The sequence below is a fragment of the Ictidomys tridecemlineatus genome, chromosome 8 (assembly GCF_052094955.1).
Source record: "Ictidomys tridecemlineatus isolate mIctTri1 chromosome 8, mIctTri1.hap1, whole genome shotgun sequence".
Lineage (NCBI taxonomy): Eukaryota > Metazoa > Chordata > Mammalia > Rodentia > Sciuridae > Ictidomys > Ictidomys tridecemlineatus.
Genome location: NC_135484.1, coordinates 68,098,923 through 68,111,682, shown reverse-complemented (window position 1 = coordinate 68,111,682; position 12,760 = coordinate 68,098,923). Strand labels below are relative to the sequence as shown.

Genomic DNA, 12,760 nt, shown 5'->3' with positions numbered 1-12,760 from the left:
TGACCCAACCTCAGTCATGTTGTTTCAACTTTAAATGTTCTGCTCTAGTCCTATGGCTGACATTTCAAGATGAGCAAACCATCGATAATAACCTTACCTAACACTCTCCACACGGTGCTAAACAAACAAGTATAATTAGATATGCGTATAAACAAGATTAAAATAGAGAAATCAAAATTTACTATACCCTGGAGCACTACTGAACAAGCAAACATAATTTATTCATGCAGAAGTTACAGTTGTTAAATTCAGGCAGCTTCCACAAGTGCTAAATAAAACCCACCTCCTGTAACCTAGGGGCCAACACACAGAATTCATGATGGCCAAGAAACTCCAGGTGGGTTGTACTAGCAGATAAATGGTATGTAGTTTGGGAAGTAGAGGACATGATTTAGAGTTTATGGGATTAAGAGACCTTGAGAGTTACATGCTGCAAGATCACTGGAAGCTTTAGTAGCTAAAAACAAAAATCTTGAACTTGATCCTATGTTTGACTAGAAGCCACTGAAGTGAAAGCAAAGCAGAGTGTACAGAGCAATTCTTGAACCATGTAGTACCCACACCAAGAAGCTTAAAAAGCCATAACAAAGTTAGGAAATGTCAACCTAAACATCAATAAATACAGCAAAATAATAAATAAGGAAGCATCAGTATTTTTTTCCTGTATACTTGGATTGCAATGGATGAGAATGAACTGAAACATAGAGTCAGTTGTCAAGAAAAGATAACATCTTTTCAAAGAGATAAAATCATCATGATATTTTAAATTTGATTCGTATTATTTAAAGCTCATCTGTTTAATTTTACATATTCTTTATAAAGTTACTGTAGAGAGAGAGAAAAAAAAGTAAGGACAGGTAGCTCTAATCTGATGGACAAGGAAGTTGAGTTGCCTGGAGTTAAATTGGTCTGCAAATGTCAAGGAATCATTAAATGTTGGAATCCGGAGAGATGATGTGTACTTCTGAGACTTTTTAATGTCTTCCTTTTTCTGGGTGGTTCTTATGCTCTCTATGTGAAGATTGTTTTTTGATAGCAAAGTTATGTGAATTCATACATGATCATGATCATAGTTAAAGCTTCATGGTCAAAACTGTGATACTATCAAGTGAAAGATTATATTGCATTTGTTGTACTTAAAATATATTACGTAGCATCAAAGACAGTTACATAATTACTAACAGTAAAAATTTTTGATTATATATGTACTATCTGCAACCCTGTTGATTTAGACTATACACAATTCTGGATGAGTATACGGAAATGAAATTTTCATATAATAACTCTCTGGTCATAACTCATGTAAAGAGAATCTTTAAGAGGAAGTTATTTTAAGAGGAAGTTCAATATTTACATAAAAAATGAGAAATGTGTGATATATTTATTCCTGGATGATGGCAAAATCATCATTAAATGAATGTCTCTAGAAACAGATTTTGTTTACATTAGCATACTGACTGGGTAGATCCAGTAATTGTAAACCTGGTTTTCTTCCCCCAAACACTACTGTGGCAGATAGCAGGGTATGCTGCTGGTTTGGGATCCGAGAACAGAGATAGACCGAGAATTATAGCAGCATATATTTAGCCTAGTTAACATAATGTGCATAAGTAAATAAGTGAAAGAAAGAAAAGAAAAAATCATATAGGTGTGTATTTTAAGAATGTTAAACTCAAGGAAACAGAGTAAATATTGGGTGTGATGATGTCTTGTTGTTAAGTATCTTGCTAAAAGAGAGAAATAGCTATGATGTTAAGAGAGTACATATTTAGTGTGATTATTTGAAAAAAATAGAAAGAAATATAAAAATGTTATGGAAATAATCATATTTTTAATAGTAAGAATGATGTTTTATAATGATGAAGTGATATATCTTTTCACAATCAAAAAGTTTAATTGAATGATTACAATATTTTTACCCAATCAAAAATTATCTTGTGAACATTGATTGCTGAGGTCATTTAGATTATGTGTTGATCACATAATCTAAATGATATATTGTGGTCTGGAGCTTCAAATGAGCTTCTCTTAGGTCTTAGAAGATCAGGTATAATTATAGAATGGCATAGTGCAGCATATGGGCGTCTTCTGTGGCAATGGAAATGATATATATACTTTAGTGGGATGGGTGATTAAAAGGCTCATTTCTGGAGAATAGTCCTTACACACTAAATTAATGTCTACTGCCTGAGTATGAGAGTCACTGCTTAGATTATCCTGTGACTTTCAATCACTCAACACGCTCCCATTAGGTATAAGTTGCTATATACCAGGCTTTAGAACACAAGTATGAGTATTGTCCAATCTATGCAGGCAAATAATTGACAGATAAAACAGTATAAACTTTCATGTAATAAAATAGAAAGTTAGACAATTTCCTAACAAGATGGCAGAATAATGTGCAGAAATTTCTTAAATACTGCTTTAACAAATAGCAGTGAAAAATGAAATTTAAAACATATATTTAAATGAAAGAAAATATAAATAAGCTTATTAACCAATACATACAATTTCATACAATGCTAACAAAACAATATTTTTGTCTTATGGCTTCCAGGAGTCTCTTCAAATCATTAATGGAGGTTTATAGAAAGAGAAGAAAATTATATTGCAGAATCAATTATAGATTGAAGAGAAATTTGTATTTTCTCTCAAATTAAGCTTTTCTGTTTGGTAAAATATTATTAATATAAGAATCATTTTAAATACAATCACATGGTCCTGTTTTGAAATATAAAAATAGCCATCCCTAGCTTTTTTTCATTGAGTTGGACTTCATAGATTGTAGGGGGCATGGAATAAGATAAATTTCTTTACTCCCCTAAGAGAATTTATAATGCAAGGGAGTATGAAAGGACTTTGTATACTGGAGGATATGAATGTAGTTCAGTCTAGCAAGAGAATTGAAAAAAGGGAAGAATGGGTGAATATCACATGTAGGCAGGGTCTCAATTGTAGATGCTCTGTTACATAATTGGGGGAGATTTTCTGGTCAGTGAGGAGCCATTGTAGTCCTTTAAGCTGGGAATGGTTTGACTGTATGTGTGTTAAAGAAATCACTCAGAAAGTCATACATAAAAACAGTTAGAGGTAGAGAAACAGGATTGGAGGATGTTGTGTCAGTCTAGATGAGAGACATTGAAAATTTAACTAGGGCAGTGGCTTCTGGGATGGTGGAAGATTTCAGAGATATGGAAGAACTAAAAACTGAGGAAAGCACTTTGTAGTTGCTTATGGCTAGATGAATAAAGTTTGATTCTTTGGTTCTTTTGATATCGGAGAGATAATGATAAATAAACAAAAATTGAGCAAAAGATAAGACTGAGGTTTGGGGCAAAAACTGTGTGTGTGTGTGTGTGTGTGTGTGTGTGTGTGTGTGTGTGTATGTGTGTGTGTGTATGTGGTTATGCTGGTATCTAACCCAGGGCTTCACATGTTCAAGAAAGCATTCTACTCTATACTCAGCCAAATCCCTAGCCCTTCAAATCCCAAAACATATAATTTAAACTTCATATGTAGGTGAATTATTTGTTCAGAATTCTTATGTATGTTTACAACTGTTTATAAAATCAATAGGAAGAAATGCATATGAAAATATTTCTCAAAAAATAATAAAATCTAACATCTTTCTGAGCACTTAATATTGTGATAAATATATCCTGAATATTAATTTACAATTTAACAAGCCTTAAGATAGGTACAATTTTTACCTCTTTTCCAGATACCATTTCACTGTGTGCATATGTAGCAATAGGTATGAATCCTACATGGGTCTGGTGTTCATTCATTCAAACCTTCTGCAATCACTCAGCAGTTAATGTTGCTTTGTCATGATATAAATGGTAAGTAGACTTAGAGGCTGGCCTACAAAATTCTACTGTATCATATTTTTACTTAACTATTGAATTTCTAACATGCCTTGAATTTAAGAACTGGAATGAGAGCATTTTTTTTTTCATCAGGAAAGAAGAAGAAAAAAATTACTTTCCTTGTCTAGATCTCATTTTTAAATAGTCAAAATCACACTTCACATACTGCTGCCTATTTCTGTTCATTGAAAATCATTCTCCCCATGTCTTTGCCTCATCAAATGAGATATCAGTAAATAACCTTACAATGCTTCTCTCACCAAGTCCAATTTCCTCCTCTTGCTTTCAAATTCTTTAATCTTACACAGATATTTACAACCAGTGAAAACTCCCATTCCTTTTCAACAAATGAAAGATACTGCTATTTGCTACATCCTGGTCTTGTTTACTAATCAGCTTCTTCCACTTTCCACATCTCCTTGCTGAGTCCCTTGGGGCATCCCTGTTGCCCCTGCCTATCATAGAAGGATCCCGTCTATTGCTCTGAAATTAGTTTTCTCCCTCAACACCCATTTCACTACCACCTTCTCTGCACCCTATTCATCCTTCAGAGCACCTGATTGTCACTACCTTTAAAAAAACAATTTGAATTAATTTACACTTCAAGGATTTTAAAATATTTATAGAGTGTCTACTGAGTGCCAGAAACTGCTCAGTCCCCAAGGACATAAAAACAAAGAATTGCATTTGGCTTCTGCCCTCTGAGAGCATTTGATCTGGTGGAAGAGAGAAACACACAAATAATCTAAGAGAACATGGAAGGATAATCACAACAATAGCAGTGTAAGCAAAGCATAGAGAAGAGAATTAACTCTGGCTCCTTACCTTAGTGAAGGCTTGAAGGAAATAATTATCATGTATTGAAGAGGAGGATTGCCTCTATTTAGAAGAGAGTAAAGGAATGTGAAATGGGACAGTAAAAGTTTGCAGTGTAGAAGTATACTCTATTGCTCTGATTCAGAAATAAAGAGCACTGAATTTACATCCAGACACGATTGCCAGACCTTGATTCTTTCATTTCCACCACAAACTTTTTTTCTGGTCAAAATTGCACATAGCTTTTCAGTGCCTCTCCTATCATGCTTTTTCTCCTACATGACTTTTCAAGAATTCCTAAAGTTCATCTGTCTTTTATGTACAGTATTATTTGCTCCTGTACAAAAATTTGAAGGATAATATTGTTTGGTGTTTATTGGTTTGATTTTGTCAGAGATCAGAAGAGAATTCATTGCAACTTGTTCTGCTGGCTCCACACCAAACCTAACTTAACAGGTATTCCTTTATTATAGGGGAAGTTACTGAAATAGCAGCAGTAACTCATGCATGAACTCATGTTCATTTCTCAGGTAAAGCTAAGCACGTCTGTTTGTAGCATCAGACTCCCATTGTTTCTGTTAAGCTGAGTTCTGGTGAATGCATGCGGAGCTCAGTGTGCAACCAGTAAGGATCTAAGTGAAAACATGGAATTACAATAAGGCCTGGCCAGTGCAGCAGATCCTGAAAACACTCCTGCAAATGTCAGAACGGAAGGAAGGTGTTTCTTTCATCTGTGAAGAGTACATTCTGGCCTCATACTCAGTCTGATATTTAATGTAAACAGTGCATATCTCTAGCATATTGACAGAGGAATATCAGGTTAAACTTAAAACATTCTGTTGCAATTTGCTCTAGAGTCTTTGGTATTGTTATAATAAGTGTCTTCAAATTCATTTCACATTTGAGATGTGTTCTTGAGTTGTTTGCCTCAATTCTGTAATTCTGAAATACTTTTAAAAGCATAAGATTTATACAAAATACTAATTCTGCATATGTAGCTTAATTTTCTCCACTTTTTTTCTCTAGAGTATTTGGCCGAATCATTCATTTTATCTAGTTTTGATTGTGTAAAGAAATGGAGAGACTTGAATGGCGTGTGTGCCCTTTGCTAAACAAGAACCAATATTACTGAAAACAAATGTGCCTATTTCTTCCTCTTATCATCTTGAAGAAAGAGCTATGATTAACCACACGTCAGAAAGCATACTGTAGAATACAACAGACACTAGGATGGCAATATGTAAAGCAATGGAAGTGTAACTGATGTGATTCTGCAAGCTGTATATGGGGTAAAATGGGAGTGCATCAGACACTAGAAAGGCAATATGTCAATCAATGGAAGGGTAACTGATGTGATACAGCAATCTGTATACGGGGTAAAATTGGGAGTTCATAACCCGCTTGAATCAAACTGTGAAATATGATGTATTAAGAACTGTGTAAGGTTTTGAACGACCAATAATAAAATAAATAAATAAATAAATAAATAAAATAAAAAAAATAAAACCCACAGTAAAAGTAAAAAAAAAAAAAAGAAAGCATACTGTAGTTACTTTAGTTATATGCAAATCTATAAATATATCTAATTTCAGACTGAATTTTAAAAGGGAAACAAAAATAATCGTTAGTAGTAGAAAAGGGGGACATTTGAAGTAACAAAATACAAGTGCAGGTCATGTCTAATGAAGTTTTACTTGCTAATCATGAAGACTTACGACAGACAACACTTTTTATTTTGCCAAATTGTCAAATTCAAGAATCTCTACTACTTTTCTGTACCTAAGGAATCCCTTTTATTGTTACCCACTTACAAAAATACTTGACTAGCTTTACTTATTGCTACTTATTAAACTTTGCAATATTCCCAATTAAATAATTAAATTGGATCAATTAATTATATTTATTTGAACCTCAAGGTCAATCAGAAGAGGTCTTTTATTGTTTAATTACAGATTTAATTACATCTAATCACTGAACTTGGAGAAAAAAAAAAAAAAAACCTTGCAGCACTTAACTCTAATGAGATCCACAGAAGTAGTCTTATTAAAATATTTTATTCTCCTGCCCAGATTCTTCAAGCTGGGCTGAAACACATTAGACTACTGAGGGCAGCTAGGCAGTGGACACTATGGGAACATCTACACAAGGCTAACAGGTTCCCTTTAGGGCAGCTTGGAAATTTGCTAGGTACCAGACATTGTCTTTTATTATTTATTAATATTGGTAGTTGTAATTTTTGCTTGTGGGAATTTGATCCCCAATTTGATCCATGTGTTTTTCTTCCAAATTGATACTCAGTTTTCATTGTAGCTAATGATAAAGTGTAAAAAGAAGAGATAAGTGCTTTAACAAAAAATTGTTAGATGATTACCAAAAATATTAAAACATAATTTTTATGTAGCAATAGAACTGATATATTTTTAAAGAATGGCTTTATAATTTTGGAGGAAAAGAGTTAGGATAGTGTATTTTTGTACCACTTGTAAAACTAGTATTTTAAGTGATTAGTTGATAATTTCAAGCACAGCCCTCACTGCTCTCTAGTATAAATTTTCATTGGGTGAAATTAACAAAAGTGTTACATGTTGCTTATTTTCTCTTCTTCATCCATATCTTGCATCTTTGATCATCAAGTTATTCATTAGCATTTATATCAGGAATGAGTAGGAGTAGGCCTCTATTTCAAATCTTCCAGGGTTGGGAATGAAGCTCTGTTGTAGAGTGTTTTTCTACTTTGATCTCCAACTTCTGGGGTTCAGGGAGTGATAATCTGACCCTTTGTACAGCTTAACCTGAATATTGCATCATAAATGTCATAGCACTTCATCTGACATGTGACTATTATTACCAGTTTTTGAAACATGTTTGATTTTGTTTAAGAGTTTGTAGAGCTTAAGATGGAGATACTGTAGAGAGTGCTTAGTTTTCTTCAAGTGCAAGTAGAAATGATAGCTGAGTGTCAATGTTCAACAAATGAATTAGACAACCAGATTTATCAATTTTTCCATGCTTGCATCATCCAATGTCCTCAATGTAAAAATGCTCCAGGTTGCTGTATTATATCAAATGTTGGGAAAAGCTCTCAGGATGTAATGACAAAATATTTTCTTTCTCATGGGCAATTCTCATTAGTAATAGTTTCAAGAATAAACAACAAAAATGGTTTTCACTAAAAATGTTCAACAGTCTGATTCTTAAAGACATAATCTTCTTACTGTATAATAATTAACTGCAATGAAGTCATTGTGCAAGGGAATGAGAGGAAGCAAGGAATATTAATTTTTATTCATATTCTGATTGGGCAACTGCAGATATTTACACAAAACTCTTCTCATGAAATTGTGTAAGGTAATAAAGAATGTATAAGGGACATAAAGGAATCCACCAATGATTGGAGACAGGATTTTCTTTACATCGTCTAATAGACTCGTTTATTATTTTAAGCTGGTAAAAAGAGACTTATGATTCGTGTTGAAGAAAGAGTTATTTGTGCTTGATACATTGAAGACACTGTTCAAAAGCAGTTTGTCCTTATAAAAGGATGACCCCTGTAGTAATTCTTAGGCAAGGAGGGACAAATTCAACCAACAAAAAGCACATCTCGCCCCGAGTTCCCCATGATTTCTCCACATATAGCAAAAAAATACACATTAGTAATTTATTTGAACATGCACATCAGTGAGTAGCACAGTTCTAGGCTACTCAGGAAACAAAAGGGAGAATATCAGCATTACCTAAATAAAAAAAGAGAGGTGAATTACACCATTTTAATTTTCTTAAAAACACAGATAAGAGGAGCAATTAAAATATAGTCCTAAATAGTACTAGCTAATGTAGATTACATAAGTATACAATATGATTCAACTAATAGTGCTCTGACAAGCATAAACCACCAGTTCTAGTAAACAAGGCCCAGATCAATTGCTGAGAAAATGTTAGATTCAGATGTAATAAAAGTTACTTTTATTTCAGTACTGAATGCAAAACACAGACCAAGTGTGAAAACAGCGTTCTATAAAAGGTGGCTCTATTAAAGCAAGGAGGCCATTTCCTTTTGCATTTTTAATTTTGGAATTCTATTTTTGACGTTTGCTTTTTTTACTTTTCCTCCCCTGAGCACTAATTTATCAAAAAAGACTTCAAGGTGCAAGTTGTACATTCTTATCATTATACCATTTCGTCTCTTTCTGGAAGAGAGTATTACAATCAGCATTACAATGTTAATTCTTTTTCTCCTAATATTTGTTTCACATACATGTACTTCAAAATCATAATGTCAATTGAGAAAAGAAACCTACAAACGAGAGAGAGTGATGTAATCATACACTTCCTATTGTGCTGTGTGTCTTTCCCATCCCTTCTCCCCTTTCCCTGTAAAGAGCTGTAAAAAATTTAAGGCAGATGAGGTATATTGCTGAAGAAAAAAGTTATTTTTGAAAAAAAACTCAAAAAAACTTTTATTCTGCCCTTCTACTCAAGAAAGACTACTCAACTATAAATCTAGTGCTAGAAAAAAGCAGGAAAGACACCGTTTGCGTGTACCATACTATGTCTTCTATTTCTAGAATGGCTTTTTGTTAATTTAATTTTAATAGAAAAAATAAGCACCTTAAGCTATGAACAAGAAAAGAACTTCATTATTAGTGAGTCTAGAATCCAAACGGAATTAAGAACACTCACTCAAACTCTCACTCATTCTCACAAAGGCCAATGCTACTGATTAGAATTGTAAAGTGCTGTACTTAGTATAAACACTTGTATACACTGCAGACACTGAAAAATAACCCTCAAGCACATTGTGTTATAGTTCCAAAAATATATTTACAGTCTATTACAAAGATTACAAATGGAAGTATCTAGGTGACTGTATTATGCTAATTAAAATTATTTTTACAGATTACTTTTCCTTAGGGACAAAAAACATTTTAGTGAAATTAAAATGATTTTTCTAGTCAATCCAAAAAATAAATTAAAATATCAAATAACACTGTACAGTGACCTAAAAGAAAAAAAAAAGGGTGGGGAGGGGTTTGGGAAGCAATCCATTTGAGTTTTTCTATAGCCATCTTTGGTCCTAAATGTGGGAAAACACATTATGTAGCACTGAAAATACCTGTTCTTTTGTGATGCTCTGCAAGTAAAATAGAAAAATATAGTGCATTTTCAATGTATTCAGAGCCCACTACAGAGAAATGTGTGTACAAAACAAGACAGTATAAATAAAATTTACAAGTTTTACAAAGAAACATTTACAGATTTTGTTTCTGTTGTTTGTTTGTTTGTGGATGTCCACATTATCAAACAAGACCAATTATGACCGATCCCTGGGATCTTTCTCTATTAAAATCATTATAAACAGCCCAATTTTCTTTGGAAGTACAACAGTTCAATTCTGGGGTAGTTCATGATTTTCATAACTTTTGAAAGCATTACTCACAATATGTATACATTCCTGAAATATCTATAAAGACACATTTAATTATTGCTTATGAAATTCTAACACAGTAAGCAAATAATATGGTTTAATAAATAAAGTTTTTTTTTTCTTTTTAGCCAGATCCTTCACCTCTTCCTTCTTGGGTAAAAAGAGTTCTTTCATTTAACACGTTTCTTGCATCAGTGTTCACAAATAAAAGACTTTTTGTTTTGTTTTTAACTTGCAGTGGTGATAGTCTATGCAGCAAATTTGTTTTTGAACAGTGAAAATTGTGAACTGCCCCCTTTATCATGCTTCAGAGTTCTAATATAAAACTTAATTCTTTCCTTTCATGTTTGGACTGCATTCAACAGAAAATAATATAAAATAGACATCGACTACTTCTCCTAAATTTCCTAATGTCACAAGATTGAAAAAATCTTGATGTGCTCAGATTAAATTTTAGATAACACTGGATAGTTCTTGCTTTCAGAGACTTGGCTTCACCAACCTTCTTTAGATGAAGTGCCTCATCTTTTGTTTTATATAGACATAAACCTAAAATTTGAGTTACTTTTATTAAATTCTGTCTAGTAAAATCACTCTATAAACAATCTGTTAAAAGTGCCTTATAGTATTTATGGATCATTATTGCTTTTTTATTTCATTGAAAAGTTAGTGTGTTGTCTGATTTTTACAAAAAAACTTCTTTTAAAAAATATCAGAGCTCTTGGCAACTTGCATTTTTCTGGACTACCTGCCAATCAGCAAATAATATCAAAACAGTACTGATTAAACAGAATAAAATGGCACATAAAGGATACCAATGTTGTGACAAAGATATAACTTCAATCATGCTGTTTTTTCTTTTTAATTTGATATTCTTTCAAAGGTACCCAGTGTAGTAATGTGTCATAGATTTCACACTAAAAAGATCCAAAGCTATAAACAACTTTCTAAAACAAAGTCCTTGTGAAGAATAAACACAAATGATTTTAAAAAGGAATAAGTCTGAAATCACATATTTAAGGAAAATATTTCATTGATTTTAACAATAAGATCATGATTTTATTTGACAAATATATTCTTTCTTAAATTCTTTATGTACAGTTTAAAAAGTCTATAAGATAAAAAGGAGGTTAGAGAGCTCAAGGTGTTTGGATGTTTTTCAGGTAGTACTTTGTTTATTGTCACTGCTGTTTTTTCCTGGCCACCAGTGGTGGATCCTAAATTCCCTTTTTATATATTCTGGTGGCACTTAGGAGTTCAAGTCTATAGGTGCTTCTTAAATCTTCTCTTCACTGTAGGAAGGACCCAGTCCATCAATCATCTTCTAGCAGCATTCTATGTATATACTGAAGGCCAGTACTTTTCTCTTGCAGTCTGTAAACTCCCACATAGGGAGAACTTCTTATCACACTTGAATGCCAGTTCCATGTAAATGTAGCATTTGTGCTCTCATAGTCTGAATGCTGCTCATGATTTTCTTTTGATGGCCAACCAGTGTGATCCCTAAACTCATCACATCCCTGAAAGAGACAAATGCATTTTTTATTATGTACCTTGCAAAGAGTTTATAAGGTTCTAAACTGTGATCAACTGTTTAAATAACCTATTCGTCTTAGGCCAACATTTTAACTTGCTGCTGAGGGGTATTATGATCATATTCCTGCAGTGGATCACATTGGTAATGTGCATCAACATTCTCCTTAGTAAAAACCTAGCTATTCAGGGTCTCAATTTGTTATGGTAGCTATTTTTGAACAGATATGAAAATTTATATGAGAAAGTATTAAAATTTAAAAAATTATTATTAATGTATAGGATTAAGAAATGTATATGGTTAAGAAATGTTATTTGAAATATTGTACTTTTTAATCTAATTGGGTTTGAAATTTTTAGTTGGAAAAAATAAAATAGTATGAATGGATACACTTCTGGGACCTAGTTTAAATATGAGGAAGCATCAATGGTCACACAAAATTTTATAAGGCATTTAATAATTATCATTTTGGTTAATTCTGAGCATACTTATTGGTTGTGTGTTTACTTCACTTATTTGATTATGTGTTAGAAAATATTTAAAAACATAGTATAATACTATCACTTAATGCTACCACTGTATAATAGCTCAAATTTGAAATAAGTTAGCTATTTATATATATTTGTCTTTCTCAATAGTTAGAAAGATTAAGCTTACATATCTATAGACAGTTAAAATATTGCAATAATATAATACTTAAATATTCATAGCAGTGGCTTTGAGATGCATAGTTTTTCAGGGGCATTGATAACTTTATGTACGCAAATGTGCTTATATCAAGTCTAGCCATAGGGTGGTTAGAAGAAAATGGAGCACGATCATGTACACATTCTTAAATCCATGTACATGCCATTTTGTGAAATATACCAGAAAGAATATTTGATTGCTGGTCATTTTCTAATCTGAGAATCTGCAACCCTTCTCATGGCAGTACAGAAACAGGATCCCATGAATAGGATTTTGACCATTGTATCTCATTTTCAAACATATTGACTGTGAGGAACTGCATCACCTGTAAAACTGAGGGAAACTGAGGTTCAGAAATAGTAAATATAAGACCACATGTGATGTAGCCAGAACTGAAAACTTAGTTCAATTAGTTTCAAGTTCATAGCA

At 32.7% G+C, this 12,760-nt stretch overlaps 1 protein-coding gene across 6 annotated transcripts in view; it reads right to left on the bottom strand.

Annotated features, from left to right (window-relative positions):
• Nucleotides 1-8,088: 8,088 nt before the first annotated feature.
• Epha7 (EPH receptor A7) overlaps nucleotides 8,089-12,760 on the bottom strand; it is a 166,860-nt gene continuing 162,188 nt past the window's right edge. For 5 of the 6 annotated variants that reach the window (XM_040283110.2, XM_005340674.5, XM_005340675.5 and 2 more), the window contains one exon: nucleotides 8,089-11,630. In XM_040283110.2, the coding sequence (XP_040139044.1) occupies nucleotides 11,516-11,630 (115 nt within the window). In that variant the 3' untranslated portion in view covers nucleotides 8,089-11,515. Of the gene's footprint in view, nucleotides 11,631-12,511; nucleotides 12,665-12,760 lie in introns of all 6 variants that reach the window. The other variant, XR_013425000.1, reaches the window with a different exon arrangement.